The sequence below is a fragment of the Trachemys scripta genome, chromosome 5 (genome assembly GCF_013100865.1).
Source record: "Trachemys scripta elegans isolate TJP31775 chromosome 5, CAS_Tse_1.0, whole genome shotgun sequence".
NCBI lineage: Eukaryota > Metazoa > Chordata > Testudines > Emydidae > Trachemys > Trachemys scripta.
In genome coordinates, this window is record NC_048302.1 from 137348832 (window position 1) to 137365960 (window position 17129).

General features: G+C 48.3%; 1 protein-coding gene across 1 annotated transcript; it reads left to right on the forward strand.

The window, feature by feature from the left end:
• Window positions 1-54: 54 nt before the first annotated feature.
• On the forward strand, window positions 55-14363 carry TEX261 (testis expressed 261). The gene is made up of 6 exons (XM_034772001.1): window positions 55-79; window positions 3739-3818; window positions 5852-6005; window positions 10560-10627; window positions 11685-11787; window positions 12740-14363. Exons 2-6 carry the CDS (start codon window positions 3810-3812, stop codon window positions 12853-12855), a joined length of 450 nt encoding a protein of 149 aa, XP_034627892.1. The 5' UTR covers window positions 55-79; window positions 3739-3809; the 3' UTR covers window positions 12856-14363.
• Window positions 14364-17129: the final 2766 nt, after the last annotated feature.

The window sequence follows — 17129 nt, forward strand, 5'->3', positions numbered from 1 at the left end:
CCCCCCTCCGGCCCGGCCCCCCTCCGCCCGGTCCTATCCCCCTCCGGCCCGTCCCCTCTTCCTCCCACCCTGGCCATCGGTGAGAGCCCATCCCGGCCCGTCCATCCCTCCCTCCCGGCCCCCCGTGGGTCCGGCCCGTCGGCCCCCTTCCCTGCCTTCAGTGACAGACCGGCCCCAGCCTGCCACCCTGATTCCCCCCCCCCCAGACCGGCCCCCCCCACCCGCCCGTTCCTTGCCCCCCCCCCCCCCCCCCCCCCTCCCCCCCCCCCCGGGCCCAGGGGACTTACCCGGGGGCCCCGGGGGGGGGGGGGGGGTTTGCTGTGCAGTGTGTGTGTGGGGTGCAGAGATGGGGGCAAGTCAGGGATGCGCGATGGGGGGGGTGTTGATGTCTCAGGCCTAGGGCTGCCTTTGTTCTGGGGGGTCTGGAAAGGCCCCCGATGCTGGGGTGGGGATGGGGAACCAGGGTAGGTGCAGCCGGGGGGAGGAGGAATGGGGTGCCCAGCCTGTCCCCTGCAGGTGGTCAGGGCAGTGGCTGACCCGGTTCCAGGACGCCTGCGCTGTGCCCTGCCTTTGGGGTGATTGCTCCTGTTCCCCGAGGGCAGCTCCCCCATCATGACCCCCTGTGCCTCTGGCCGCACCCCTCTGAGCAGCCCCTTAATACTGCGGTGCAGGGTAAACGCCCTCTCGCCCCCCCCGGGGTAGTTCCCTATGCCAGCCGCGAGGCAGGTTGGCACAGTGCGATGGGACACCTGTGCTATGCTTGCTGTACTGGTACTGCAGCCACTCCTGTGTTCAGGGCTTGGCACCTTCGCCCAGCTCAAATGAAACCCAAGGGGGCAACTCGGAGCGAATTCCAGGGAGCCATAGTGTTAGGACAGACGTTTCCCAAGGCCACCCCGAGACCGGAACAATCTCGCTTACCATGTCCAAGGGCCCGGGGATGCGCTTTTCTCACAGCCGCAGCTTTGTCTGCAAACCATCTGGTTCAAAGGGGAGCTGAAAAATAGCAACAGGCCACAGGGTCGCTAAAGGAACCAGCAAAAATATGGGACGCAGAAGACTGGACAAAGTAACAGGAATTTTATTGATGGGACCAGCCCTGCCCTGGTCAGGGTGGAACTGGCTGCTACAACGGGCTATTTCCATCTCTCATCTCTGGGATTATCTGATGTGTTGGCCCCATGTTTTGTTCCCCAGAGATTGTAAGCTCTCTGGAGCAGGGACTTTTTCTGCTTATGTGTTTGTCCTGTGCCTGCCGTAAGTGGGCCCCATTCGGTTAGTGGCCCGTGATTACGACCATACTAAATAATGACACTAATAGCTCTCTAGGACCTCTCATCTGAAAGAGTTTAGGGATCATGCCAGGGTGGATTTGATTTAAATGACTAGTCAGGAAGACTCGATTTAATCATGGTTTTCTACATAGAAGTGCGTTCTTGGTGGTGGTTATAACCTTAACTGTTATAACCATATTCTTCACAACTCAGAGATAGACGTAGGTTTCATTTTTAGAAGGTACACACTACACATTTTTAAAAAGTGATTTATTTTGAAAACTTTTCAGATTAGTTTTACAGCTATATCAGAAAATGAATGATTGTTTGGTTATTTCATTTACCAAAGGTAATTGAAGCAGATAGTTCACCTCCCAGTGACTTCATAAATATCTCCAATTCAACAGGTTAATCATTAATATTTGGAGGATTTTCTTGCCATGTTTTATTAGGAGGAGAACATCACCAGACAGACATTTAAATTGATTTATTTAACTAAAACAACAACGTTATGTATTCTGGATTTTTTTCTTCAACAGCAAACATATAATATTTTAACAAAACAAGCATATGAATTTTTGAATTAAACATTCAAGTTTTTTAAAGTCAGGTTTGTTTTTGTTAAAATTGTTTTTAACTAAAATAGTTAAATTAAATATTTAAAAAAACAAAAATTAAATCCACTATGTCAGCCATGTCAACATGAGAAACTTAAAATATTGGCTTCTGCAGCTAACTCAGTTGTCTTCACCTTCATTTTCCTGTTTGTTCATAATCTGGAAAAGAAAACAAGCTTTCTGGCTTTTTCAGGTCCAAACGATTTCTCAATTTCTTGCAGAAGAAGCTACTGCTGTTAAAAGTGAGATTATCACTTCAACAGTCTCTGAATCCAAGTGCTTAAGTGACTTCCACCAGTTCACTGGTGTGACTTTCTTTAAAACATCATCAGCAAACATATTTCTTGAATTGGTTCTTATTCCCAAGCAGGGTCTCTTTTACGGCCTGCTGCCATTATAGGTTTTCCCTTCTAGTGAGAGAATGGTATGGTAGATCTCAAATCAATGAAGGCTACACTCAGAAAGAGCTCAAAATTTCTGGAATATGCTGCTCGAACAGTTTCACTTTTGTTTCTACTGCCTGTCCCTCCCTTCTCACATTTATCTCCAGACTTCTTCTCCTTGTCCAGATCTATTCTGCCCCCAACAATCTTCTATTCATTGAACTTTTTGAAACTTTGCACTTTTAGAGAGAGGTAAGGGATTGACTCAGTGTACACAAATTTGCAGAGGGACAATAGAGGTCTGTTATTTCCCACCTCTATATTTATTTATTTAAAACATTTTTGCTGTTAACAAGCATGTTATCTCTGGAGACACAAATCCACAGTTTGAGAACTGCAAAACTAAGCATCTCTGATGGTATCTTCTAGACTGAGCACTGAGTCCCACTGGGTAGCTAGAAAGATTAACCTAAATAATCTGTACAGAAGCCCCTGAAGCCCCATAAAATTGGGTCCCTAATCCATGAACCATTGGAACTCATTTACAAAACTTTTCTTAAACATTACATGAATATATTGTCTCATACTATAGAATTAGAATTTATAATCCCTATTCCATGATGAGATATCTTTGAGCTATAATGTATCTTAATTAAAACTATCTTTAGATAGGTTTTTCCCCCTCAAAAAGCATTTTATCAAAAAAATTCGATTTAAATAAAAAAAAATCTTTTTATTTATTTATTTAAAAAAAATCATTGATTTGTATCCACCCTGGATCATGCCTCCCCCATCACTGAAATGCATCCACCTCTGGATGGAAGGCAAGCAGCTGTTTCACAGTGCCCAGTGACACCACCCAACAGTTTAGATGGGGTCTGAAGAACCTCCAGGTGAAACTGCAAGACCAGCTGTAACTGTGATCGTTGGTATTGATTGGCTGCAGATCGCAGGCACACCTAGTCTGTGCTTAAAATCCCATTTGGGTTGCTCTGCTTGTAAATTGTTTCACCCATCTGGTGCGTCTCGCCTTTCGGTTGTTAGCTCTTAGGGCAGGGATTGTCAGCTGTTCTGCATCTGCTCAGCACCCCACAACGGGCTGATCACGACCGACTTCCAGCCCATCAGGTCCAAGTCGCTTGATCTGCCCCGCAGTAATGTTGTCGCTGTTTTTCCTGGATACGCAGATCCAGCTTTTCAAATGAAGTCCACTGCCCAGCACCCGTGAAAACCAGGCCAATGTTACTCAAGTTAGGCAGCCAAAAATGGAGGCCCCTCCGATTAGCGCCTGGCTCTGAAAGTCCAGGCCACAATGTCTTGGAAACGGCTACAAGGCTTCCAGTGCTTTTGGAGTTTGTGAACGTGAATCTGTGGGGCTGAAATCCACTCGAAATGACCAGTCTCATTGGCTGTGAGCTGCAGTGAGAGTCTGAGCCTGAAATAACCCCTTTGTTTCCCTTCTAGCCGCTGGCCTCTACTATCTGGCGGAGCTAATAGAAGAATACACCGTAGCTACTAGCAGAATAATCAAATACATGATCTGGGTAAGTCTCTGGCTGTTTGTGCTCATAACAGTCCTGCGGTGGCGGGGAGGTAGATTAGATTATCTTTGAAGGACCACTTAGACATGTACTAGCCCATGAACCTTTACTAGCCCAAGTCTCCTCTCAGTTAGCCTGTGAAGGCCAGGCAGTAAAATCAATGCAGAATGTTACAATTTTAGGGCTCAACTGCCCAGGTAAAACCATCAACCCCATATAATCTGGCAAAGGGCAAAGCCGATGGCTCTCGGAAGCACCAGCCCACAAAAGGAACTGTTCACAGTCAGTGCCTAGAATGAGGAAGCAACAAGGATCATGAATGTATAAAAATAAGGGGCTCTGGGCGGTCAGGGATCTGCCTGCCACAATACACAGGCTTGCAGAACAGCCAGCTGGGGACTGCAGCCAAACTCCTCAGGGAGAGAACTGCACAGCCCTGCCTTCCTCCCTCCTCCTGGGGCTGCTGAGATGGTTAGGAGGGAGGAGCCGTGCTCCCTGCTTTCCAGGCTGCCATGGGAGGGAACAGAAACTTGGGGACCCTCTGCATTAGGGCTAGCCGTGGGGAGAAAATAACAATGGCCTCCAGCTCCACTCCTCCTGGAGAGATGGAGGGGATTAACACGCCCAACCCCCCTGCAAGACAGGTTTGATCCCCAGATGGGGAAACTGAGGCACGGATGCCAAGTGACTCATCCAAGTGTCACAAGGAGCTGGGATTAGAATTTGGTAGTTCCTGGCTCCCAATCCCATGATTGTGCTGCCAGATTGGGATGGAAGGTAGTAGGGTGGGTTGCCAGGCGTGTACGTGGTTTAAATGGTTAAGCGACCCAGGTGCCGAGCCTGTTTCAGACATCTCCGCAAAGGCTGAAGGAACTGGGTGTGTTTAGTTTGGAAAAGAGGAGATTGTGGGGGGACATGATAGCGGTCTTCAATTACTTGAAAGGCTGCCATAAGAAAGATGGAGAATAGTTGTTCTCTCTTGCCACAGATGGCAGGATGAGATGGGTTCAAACTCCAGCACCGCAGGTTGAGATGAAATCTCAGAACAAACTTCCTCACTATAGGACAGTGGAACAGACACCTCGGGGGGTTGTGGAAGCTCCTTCACTGGAGGGTTTCAAAAGGAGGCTGGAGCCGTCGGTCTGGGATGGGATAGACACAACAAATCCTGCATCTTGCCGGGGGTTAGACTAGATGACCCTTGCGGTCCCTTCTCACCCTGTGGTTCTATGATTCTGTGAAAAAATCACACCTCTTATGCAGCCCTTTTCACCGTAGATCTCAAAGCACTTTACAAAGGAGGTGAGTCATTAACCCCATTTTACAGAGTCACAGAGAAGGCAAAGGACTTGCCTAAAATCACCTGTAGGCCAGCGGCAGAGTCATAACTAGAACACAGGTCTCCTGAGGTCCCAGCCCGGTGCTCTAGCCGTTACCCCATGCTGCTCAGCAGATACTGCCTTAAGAGATGAGCGGTGGAGGGCTCCTGCCTCCAGGGAAGGTGCTTCTGAAGCACTGTGCCCCTAGAGAAACTCCCTTTGCTTGGCTGATCCTCTAGGGCAGGACCGAAAGGGACATCTGAGTCCATGCATCCTGACCTCTTAAACGGAGGAGCGGAGCCTGCATGTCCGAGGGGAAAGGGACGATTTAGAGAGCCGCTCCAAAAGGCCTTCAAGGTGGGGATCAGCGAGGGGGGTAACATCAGCAAGTCCCCTTGGTAGCGTAAGATCACTGATACTTGCAGCAGCTGAAACGTAGTGTGATCTGAAGATGCCACGAGACGTCCTGGAGACATTCATAGTCCCATAGAGTTTAAGGCCAGAACGGACCATGAGCTCTGGCCGGATCTGTATGTAATAGGCCATCAGATGTCACCCAGATAGCCACAGGCATGTTGTAGAGCAATCACAGGTCACACAGCTGTCTCTGGGCCTGACCTTGGATGAACTGAGCACTTGCAACTCCTCTGCTTGCCAGGGGGCGTACGTGATAGAGAGTCTGGATTAACTGTGGGCTGGGGCGTTTCTCTGTTTCAGTTCTCTACAGCGGTGCTTGTAGGCCTGTACCTCTTTGAACGCTTTCCTGGCTTCATGGTGGGCGTGGGCCTCTTCACCAACCTGGTCTATTTCGGCCTGCTGCAGACGTTCCCTTTCATCATGCTGACATCGCCAAACTTTATACTGTCGTGCGGTGAGTGACTGCCTTTGGGGAGCAGGGGGATTGTGTGCTGCTGGGGAGGGGACAGGCATTTGAGAGGGTGGCGGGAGACCACCTCAAGAGCTTCTGCTGTCTCCACCACAGGTTCAGCTGTGTCTCTGGGCCAGCTAGTACCAGACATTTGAGTCTTTTGCAACACATCCTGCGGCATTAGCAAGTGCTGTGCTAATCAAGTATGTTGAACTTAGTTCAGCACCTTGCATCTGGGGATTATAAAGCACAGGCAGAGGTGGATAGCCAGTGGCAAAGCCGCGAACAGAACACAGATGTACTGGCTTTCCGTCCTGTGTCTTACCCTCAAATCCTGTCGCTTACACTCAATGTGCAGCAACAGTCAGAAAAGCGAATAGAATGCTGGGCATCATTAAGCAAGGGATAGATAAGACGACAGAAAATATCATATAGCCTCTATATAAATCCACGGTACACCCACATCTGCAATACTGAGTGCAGATCTGTTCGCCCCATCTCAAAAAAGATATACTGGAATTGGAAACGGTCAGAAAAGGACAACAAAAATGATTAGTGGTATGGAACGGCTGCCGTATGAGGAGAGATTATTAAGACTCGGACTTTTCAGCTTGGAAAAGGGACAACTAAGGGGGGGATATGACTGAGGTCTATAAATTCATGACTTATATGGAGAAAGTAAATGGGAAGTGTTATTTACTCCTTCTCATAACACAAGAACTAGGGGTCACCAAATGAAATGAATAGGCAGCAGGTTTAAAACACATAAAAGGAAGTATTTCTTCACACAGTGCACAGTCAACCTGTAGAACTTTTTGCCAGAGGATGTTGTGAAGGCCAAGACTATACCAGGGTTCAAAAAAGAACTAGATGAATTCATGGAGGATAGATCCATTAATGGCTATTAGCCAGGATGGGTAGGGATGGTGTCCGTAGCCTCTGTTTGCCAGAAACTGGGAATGGGCAACAGGGGCTGGATCACTTGATGATTCCCTGCTCTGTTCATTCCCTCTGGGGCACCTGGCATTGGCCACTGTCAGAAGACAGGACACTGGGCTAGATGGACCTTTGGTCTGACTCAGTCTGGCCGTTCTTATGTTCAAGTCTGTTCTTCCTTCCTGGAGTAACTTGCCCAGAGTTACACGGCAATGACAGGTGGAACCAGAACTGAGGGTCTGCTCTACCCACCAGACCGGGCTATCAGCCTATAAGTACTGCACTTGTAGGAGATGCTGCTTTATACTTAAGGATCAGAAGTCCTGGTGCTCATCAGGTGCTCTGTGGGAGGTATATTTGGTAAAAGGCAAATATATTTTTAAAAGCAAACTGGAAACGTTTTGGGAAAGAATGTGCACTAGGATAGTGCGTGTGCTCTTATAGCAGTGCCAGGAGAGACTATAACCCCATCACTCCAGAATTTTTCCTACTAGATGTAAAATACACCCCATGTGGTTGTTAGGGGCCGACGGGGAAAAGGAAAGGAGCATGGCGAAGTCGCTCAGGCCTGGGATCAGGATTTTATGTGGGAATTTAAAAGAAATCATTTGAGAGAATCGCACAGGAAAAGAAACGCCTTGTTGAATTTAAATCAGTGGGTGTTAATGTTTGGATTTCAACATTCCTTGTGCTGTGGGCTACCTCTACAGCCTCCTGGATTCTGTTCCCAGCAGTGCTACAGACTTCCTGAGTGATCTTGGGCAAGTCCTTTGCCATCTGTTCCTCAGGCTCCCCAGCTGGGCATGGTAACATTTCTTTGTCCCCCGGGAGGCTGGTTAGAAGGCTCCTTGAGCTGCTCCGGTGGAAGATGCTGTCGATGGGCCAAGTTGTATGATTAATTAACAACTGTCCTGCCAGCACAGGAGAAAACAAAACTGACCAGTTAGTTTCCTATCCAGTCTGAGTGAAGTACAAGGAAAGGGAAACAGTCACTGAGGAATGGTAAATTCAGATGGTTAAAATGATTTTAGTCTAATAATCTAAGCTGTTAGTAATGCAGGTAAAGGATTTTTAACTTGACCGAGTTCTTGAACTAAAAAGAAAGTTAAACAAATTCTCATTATTATTATTTATTATTTGCATTAGTATAGCACCTAGGTGTGAACCGGCCTGGTGTGGGTCACAGCTGAGAATGCCAAATTCAGGACAGACTGATAATGATAGGGCAGACACATCCCAAACTGGTGGCTATTCTAACATTACATTCACCAAACCAGGAACAAAATGAGCTTCTATATCACCACACTGCTTATCAAGAAGCTAAAACACAATCCCCTAAGCAATCCAGCCCTTATCCCCACCCAGACATCTGGTCTTTACGATGAGGATACTGAGAACCAGATTCATTGTATGTAAAGTTCTTCCAGTCTCAAAGGATCAGCCACTTCTCCAGGTCAATATCTATCTCAGATCTTACCCCAAAATCACACTGATGCCAATCCTTTTGTAACTAAAAACTAAAGGTTTAATAACCTAGAAAGAAAAGAAGAGAGTTGTTAAATGGTTAAAAGAGTCATATACATTACAGTTGATTTCCAGAGTCTCTAACTAAGGGTCATAGGAGTGATGTTCAATTTGCTGGCTTGTAATAAATCTCTGCTTCACCCAAGCAGGTAGAGGGTCATTCGGTCCTTTGTTCCAAGCTTCCTTAGAAAAATCACAGTCCAGAGATGAGAAACAGGAAGGAAAACAGAGCAGTGATGGCATAGCTTGCAATTTCTAGCTCAGTTCATGTGAATGGAAAGTTCCTGGCCAGTGTGGAACACAGGCTCACATGGGCATGGAAAGTCACTGTAAAAGATGGAGTCTTAGCTCACATGTTCTTACATGCTTTGCTGAATCAGAGGGGTAGCCATCGGCTCCACACTGAGGCGTCCCCGGGAAGGGCTCTTTGAAGAGCTGATGCCTTTCCATGGCTGACCAACCAGCGATGGCTAGTCTGAATGTAAATTGGGCTGGGGGGTGTCACCCACGAACACAACACATGTCTGAGATACAAATACACCGCCAATATTCATAACGTCCGATGCAGAGATGATACATGCATGTAAACAGGATCATCGTACTTAGCAGATGGCAACCTTTCCATTGATACCTTACGTGACGTACTTTGTATCAGATTTATTGCAGTTGTGCAACGGTAGTGATACGTTAGTGATTGTAACAGTAGTGTGCTCCTGGTTATCGTTCTTGCTACACAACATCACACTAGGAACCCCCAGTCGTAGACCAGGGCCCCATTGGGCCAGCTGCTGTACAGACACAACAAAAAGGCAGTCCATGTCCCAAGGAGCTTACCACAACCTATAAGAGACATTAGACAGAGATGGGACCGCTCGGAAACAATGGAGCAGTACTGAGCTATGATCTTCCAACACCAGCACCCTAGTTGGACCCTCTACTTCATACACTGTGCTTCCTAGAAGCTATGCAAGTCTGAAGCTGCAGCTCTGATATTGCCTCATTGTACTTGTCTGCTATGCTGGGACAAGCTTCATCTAGGTAAGACACTGGACTAGCTGGACCATTGGTGTATCAGCAGCTAGGGAGATTTAAATGATTTCAGTAGCACTGAATTACTTAAACGACTCCTGGCGTGACCTCTTGGCGTTCCTGTGTATGTTCTAGAGAGCTCTGTGTATATGATTAAAAAAACCCCTTTAGTTCTAAATAATTTTTAGTGACACTTTGTGTCTAATGTGAGTTTATCTGCTTCCTGAAAAGGAGAGCAGTTCTCCACTGGCATGTCATCCGGAGTTTGGCATTCCAGGTGTCCTACAAGCCCAACCACCTTGTGGTTTGATCCTCTCAGATTGCTGCGTGTGTGCAGGATAGGGTCGGCTCTGTTCTTGCATAGGAGCTCTCCAAGGGACTGTAGGAAGTGGTGTTGGTGCTCCAGAAGGTGGAGTCGCTACTCTGAGTCAGTCCGGGAGCAGTGCCCAGGTGTGGCGCTAGGGGGCGCTGTGCTGGTGGCAATGCTGTCTTTTGAACCAGACATAAAACCAAGTTCTGACCCCTCCTGGCTCTTAAAAAGCTGGTGACGCTTCTTGCAAGAGCTAGAGGTGTTAAACCCTCTTTCCTGGCCGCCTTCCAACGTGGCCTGCTATTCCGCCCCACTTAAAACTCCCCTTGTGCAGCAGCGGTAGTTGGACGTGACTGTCTTCAACTATTGTGTGGCCTAGAGCCTTACGGATGCTAGTCTCTTCCTCCAGGAATTCCCCAACAGAGAAGCGTGCCCGTTGTCACACACACTAAGTGGCAAAGAACTCAGGTGTCCTAACTGTCTGCTCTGCCCACTTGGACTGCACTCCCTTTGTCATCAGAGAGATTTGCGTTGTGACGAGAGGGGTTATCCTGGCGGTAGTAAGATATTGACTTTGTGTTGGATCCATTGCTGGGGGCAAAGTAACGGTATGATTGTATCTCGGATGGCTTTTATAGGACTGTTTTCCAGGGCCCTGCGGTCAGGGAAGGTGCCTCACTTCAGTGAGCCTGAAAAATAAACGGGGCGATGGGTTTTGCTTTAAACCTGGCAAGTCACTCTCTCCTTTCCTTTGGCAGTGCTGGTTATATTGAACCACTACTTAGCGTTCCAGTACTTTGCTGACGAGTATTACCCGTTCTCAGAGGTAAGAGACCATTCGGGAGAAGCATCTCTTTAAGCCTTTATAGACTTTGGAGCTGAGTGGAGTGCTGGTGGGAGGAGAGGAGAAGAGAAGGGAGGTCAGAGGTGACCTGCCAAGGAAAAATAGCTGTCCCCAATTTGGGGGCTTCCCCTCCTTTGGCCCTATTAAAGATGCCCTGACAGTGTTTTCTCTCAGGACTTCTCCAAGTATTTTTTTCTGCTTGTTTTTTCCATATCAGGAATGTCGAGTCTTCACTTTTGGGTTCTTTGGGGGATGTTTTTTGCCAGAGGACTCTCTGGAGGATCCAGAAATGTGGATTTCGTGCTTCCTCAGCCTAAATAAAGGGGGGGGCGTGGGGGGGGTTGAATCCTTCACAGAGCCTTTCTCCCAAGTGTTTTGAGTTGAATAGGGGTTAACAAAAGACAAACCGAAGAGTTTTAAACAGTCCATATAAAAATCCCTTCCCCTCTGGTGCAATCTGGTTTCACTATCTTGGCATCTCCTGCATGAAACCTCCCAGTTCACCAGACATCCTAGAGTATTCTGGGGTAGACAAGACCTGAATTTAACCTAATGGTTTCTACACAGCTAAATAAAGATGTGTGCGTGCTAGTTCTGGCCAGAGGGTTATTGTAGAGATCTAGTGGAGAACCAGGCTCCACCTCGGAGAGCTGTTACCTACTAGTCTGATCTTACTTCAGCTTTCTCCATATCTGCTTCCCCCCCCCCCCCCCCCGGCATGGCAGGTTGTCAGATGAGACAGAAGCAGGGAAAGGTTCCTGTCTGAGCCCATGGGATGCAGCCTGTTTGGCACTCAGAGCATTTCTTCCCCCTTCCTTCCTACCCTCTAAAATGTCTGAAACGCCATTTTTGCCATCCTTGGATTTGACTACCAAGATGCTGCTAGTTTGTGGGCTTCTGCCCCAGGAGAAATGTCCACGTGGAAACCTAGCGGTTAGGTAACTGACGATTCCGGATTGTTAGCTGCAGCTGCTGCAGTGAGTCTGTTGTGATTTGATGGTAGCTTGGTCTCTCACTGCCTCTCATGTTTCACCTGCAGGTTCTTGCCTACTTCACATTCTGCTTGTGGTTAATTCCCTTTGCATTTTTTGTGTCCTTGTCGGCCGGAGAGAACGTCCTACCTTCTACGGTGCAGCCTGGAGGTGCGTGTGTTTGATGTTCTGGGAACCAGCTCAAGCCAATACTCAGTTGTTACCCTCCCCTCGACCCCAGAGGGTGTGACTTGTGGAGACCACACATCCCACATGATCTGAAGGGCTAGATAGTGGGGCGGAAGGCATTTAAAACCGGGCAGGATATATACTTAGAATTCCTATTAAGGAGCGGTCTGGCAATGCCAGCAGTCCTGCTGGGGCCTTGTGGTCTTTGTGAACTAGGCCCCCATGTCAAAGATGAGGAAGGATTGCCCAGTGGTTAGGGCACTAGCCTAGGACTCGGGAGACCTGGGTTCAGTTGTATGTTCACAAACTTCCCGTGTGATCTTGTCCAGTCACTTCGCTTCTCTTGTGCCTGGGTGCCCCAGCTGTAAAACGGGGCTATTTCGCTGTCTCACGGGGGCGTTGTGAGGATAAATACACTAAAGACTGTGGAGCGCTTTGAGATCTGCTGATGAAGAGTTCGGGAAGGTTATTCCATCTTATGAAATGTAGCTGTATTAGATCCCCCTGAGTAGCTAACAAGTAGCTGCTGTTGCTTCCAGTTGGGCAAAACTTGGGCGTCCAGCAGAAGCTATCTAAGTGATGGATCTATCGGGGATCGATTTATCGTGTCTAGTGTAAGCGCGATAAATCGATCCCCGATTGCTCTGCCGTCGACTCCTGTACTCCACCGCAGCGAGAGGCGGAAGCGGAGTCGACGGGGGAGCGACGGCCGTCGACCCCGCCCCGTGAGGACGCGAGGTAAGTCGACCTAAGATACGCTATTCTCGTAGCTGAAGTTGCGCATCTTAGGTCAATTCCACCCCCCCAGTGTAGACCAGGCCTAAGACTTTAAAAGGGACTCTTCTTTTCCCAAGACCGAATGATTTTTCATAGAGCTCGTGGTGCAATATTTGCTGGATTTGATCTTATTGGCCCGTGCTCCCTGTCTCCACAGATGACGTGGTATCGAACTACTTCACCAAGGGGAAGAGGGGTAAGCGCTCCGGCATCCTCATCATCTTCTCCTTCATCAAGGAGGCCATCCTGCCCAGTCGACAAAAGATGTATTGACCCCCTCCGCGGCCGACATGAACTGTGACAAAGCCGAAGGGAAGACCCCAGCTGGGTGTGAACATCAGCGCTGTCCCTGGGTCTCCAGTGAAAACCCCCCCCCCCCACTTCTCTCCAAGGGATTTTGGTAGGCATGTATAATCTGTGCAACGCCCAGAGGCAGCTGCCGTGTCAAACTTGCGCGCTCGACGCCTCTGGTGGTGCAAATGCAGGAGATTGCCTTTTTATACCTCTCCGATCATCCCCTGGGACTTGCTGACAAGGAGGTGGTTCTGTTCAAATTGAGTTTAAGGAGGGCGGCAGCCTCCGCGAACCATGGATTGTGTTCAGAGACCATGATGTGGGGCATTGCCATCTGTTCTTATTTAAAGCCAAAAGCCTTTGTGGGGCGTAGTTTGTCTGAGGGCAGGAGGAACACACGTGGTGTCTAACTGGGGGTTTGCATACAGCTATGATTTCAAAAAATAACCAAACTCTTGAATTCCAAAACATTTCTGTCTGGAAACTTGCCACTGATGGAGAGAGCTGGTGACGCAACTCGCTCGCTCGTTACAACTTGCGTATTCGTGATCCGGACACAGAGGCCAAGACCACGGTGTGTCTGTGAGCCTGGCAAGCACTGGTGCACTCTGCTCCTGCGGCTTTTAAAGGTGACTTGCCAGGGATAAAAATTGGACACGTGCCTCTTTTGCTGCTTTATGATGATATTTAAAGATGGCCTAAAAGGGGATTTTTATATAATTTTTTTTCTGCTTGTTTTAACCTAAGACATTTCAACTTTTGTCTTCCCTGGGTTTGCTAGTGTTGCAGGGCTCAGAAGTGGCTTGTAGGCTTCCTAAACTTAATTTAAGGATGTTGACTCTTCCACAAAAAGAGCTCTTCTCTTTGCTGGGCTAGCCAGTTGAGCTAAATTTGTGTTGACAAAACCAGAGAGCCCAGCATTCAGAACTGTGAATAACAATCGCTTCCCTTCTCCGTCAGGTTTCCAATGCCATACAGTTCTCCAGCCACCCGTACAGTCTTCTGGGGGTCGGGGGAAGAGTTTGACAAACCCTGAATGTTCAGTGAGAGCAAGGGGAAAAACTTGTAGGTGTTTTTTATGTATAATAAAGAAGCAAAAGCAGGGCCCAACCTCATTTTTGCCCCTTTGCTGGTCACCTTTAACTGTTGTGCTGGGAATAGAGATGTTTTCATTAAGGTGGTGCCACACTTGGAATTGGGAGTTCTGCCACCAGGCAGCATCTCCTCCTCATTTTGAAAGGGTTTCTGAAGATTCCATGAGACATGAATCTCTTCTCTCGTGGGCCAGCTCTGGATGAGGGCCACTGAGAGCTGTTGAAATCTATCCTGTGTATTGAGAAGAGCCTGGAAACCGCAGGCTTTGTCTGGGGGATCCTCTGACAATATCTGTCATTCTCATGCTTAATTTAATGGCAGCGTGATTTCTGTTCAAGTACCAATTCTCTCTTGTAATAAAGGTTCTAGCTGCAGTTTGCCTTATGATCAAAGGAGCTGAAATTTGCAGTCTCCCTCTCGGCACTTCACCACAATCATAATTTGCTGGTTAAAGGGGAGGCTTTCCAAGCCCTGAAGCAGTCCAATGCTCCTGTTTTTAAGAGAGCTACAGGTGATGTCTGTACGATTTGTATAGCACCAAATATGATCTATACAGTACTTTGCTAACCCTGCATCAAAGAGCTAAACATGTAAGGCCCAGATTCTGTAACACTTAAAAGCATGGTGAAGAACTGGAGCGGGTGCCGGGAAGGGCCACACATCACTCGAGGGCTGGAGAGAATGCCTCACGATAAGAGATTTAAGGAACACGTCTGTTGGGTGTATCAAAAAGATTGAGGTGACTTGATTAAAGTTATTTATTACTGTAGGACCTAGGAGCTCTAGCCACAGACCAGGACCCCGCTGTGTATAAGTACCTTAATGGGAAGAAAATACTGGGTACTAACAGGCTCGTTAATCTAGCAGAGAAAGAACAAAAACCAATGCCTGGAAGTTAAAGCCTGACAAATTCCAATGGGAAATAAGGTGCAAACTGGGGGAGGGAAAGCGATTAACCATAAACTCTCAAGGGAAGTGGGGGATTCTCCACCTCTTGATCTGTAAATCCAGCTTGGAGGGCTTTCTTCAAGATGCTTCAGCCAAGCACGAGTTATTAGGAGGTCAGATTAGGTGATCAAAGGGTTCCTTCTGGCCTTAAAATCTCTTATCTGGATCCAAGCAGGTGAACTCACATGGTGTGTAAAGGTCCATTGACTTCAGCTGGGCCCATGTGGGCACAGGGTCTATCCACATGGATCCACCTGCAAACCCTGGCCCTAAGCAGCTAAACTGCAGGAGGAAAGGTGCGGAGGAGTGCAGGCTGAGGTTCTTAATTAAGACCGCTCTGTACAGCTCTTGGGCTGATTTAACTACTGGTTTAGAAACTGATTCAGTTTCATCAGCGCAAGCCCTTAGAGTGGATGGAGTTAGACCACTACAAAGGTGCCGATCTAATTACGAGAATCAGCTATACTGAGAAACACCTTTAATCTGCATCCGCACTGGGGAGTTACATTGATTCAATTGTTTGTCTCTTAACTCATACGGTGAAAGATGCACGAATCAGCCCTGCCACCCGAATGCAGAGGTTAAACCCTGAAGAGCAAAATGAGGGAACACCTCTACAGGACCGGGTGTGAAGAACTCCTGGGTTCTGACTTTGACTCAGGGGCTTGAGCAAGATGTGCTCTTTGCCTCAGTTTACCCATCTCCAATTTGCTGATTATTTTTTCATATTTATTCAATAACCTCCATGTTTAATTTGGATGAAGCTGCTGTAGGGATCTTACTGCAGAAGCTAGGTTCAGCTTGCAGTGAAGTACAGGGTGGGGGAAAGATGGGACTCGTCTAATTTTTTGACAAGCCAAGAACTGGCTAATGTGTTTGCCCAACTGTCCAGTCTACCCTGTGAAAACTACCCTGTGTGAGGACCTGGGTATACCATCATAGTTACCAGGAGGGTCATGAGCGAAGTCCTGTAGGGCCTCCCTCTTTCCTCCTTCCCTCTGTGGTGCAGGGCCTGATATAACATTTTGGGAGGTGCAGTGGTGCTTGAATTTTATTCTCCACCTTGACATCCTGGAATAAATTGCTCAGGGAAGTTGTGGAATCTCTGCCATTGGAGGTTTTAAGAGCAGGTTAGACAAACACCTGTCAGGGATGATCTACATCAGTGGTGGGCAACCTCAGCCCACAGGCTGCACGCGACCCATGAGGGTAATCTGCTGGTGGGCTGTGAGACAGTTTGTTTACATTGACCGGCCGCCCATAGCTCCCAGTTGCTGCGGTTTGCCGTTACTGGCCAATGGGAGCTGTGGGAAGCGGTGGCCAGCATGTCCCTGCGGCCTGTGCTGCTTCCCACAGCTCTCATTGGCCAGGAACGGCAAACCGCGGCCAGTGGGAGCTGTGGGCGGCCGTGCCTGCGGACGGTCAATGTAAACAAACTTCTCGCGGCCCGCCAGCGGATTACCCTGACAGGCCACAGGTTGTCCACCACTGCTCTACATCGTACTTAGTCCTGCCATGGGTGCGGGGGAATGGACTAGACCCCTCAAGGGCCCTTCCAGTCCTACAATCCTATGATTGTCCCCCTAATATCTGCCACTATTAAAAAAACAAACCCTGGATTCGGCACCTCAGCTGGATGGTTTAACTCTAAGATTAACAATGCAGAGATGTGATTGGTAGGCTTCAGAGTTAACACGGCGTGGAGACAAACGGAGCAGCTTCCAATTCTGCTTCAAACTGTTTGCCCCTTCTGGCAGGCAGTACTGCATCCACTCTCAGCTGGCAACCAGAAGGGTTAGAGACTACATTTGAAAATGAAACCTGAGGTGGTGACACCAGAGAAATCAGGGTCCAGGTCTGCGTGGGCTCTCTTTAATCCCTGGGCACGATGGATACTCCGAAGGAAGGCTTAGCCAGGGCCCATACCCCACTGCCAACGTAGTGCCAAGAAGCAGAGAGCGCATGTGGGTCTTGGGCTTTGTAGGAGAGCTCAGAATTTGTTGGGCACCAAGTCATTGGCGCTCTGTGGCCTGTCTTCCCCATCCGGTCCTGTGCTGCTGTGGCCTAGTTACTGGTCTGGTGGAAGAAGTGAGGTTCTGGAGACCACAGCCCAGTAATCCCCAAACACCCGAATTCTGTTGTATGAGTGAGCAGGGACACAAGGCTTTAGCACAGACGCGCAGTAGGTTTAATGCACGTCCTAGTTTAAA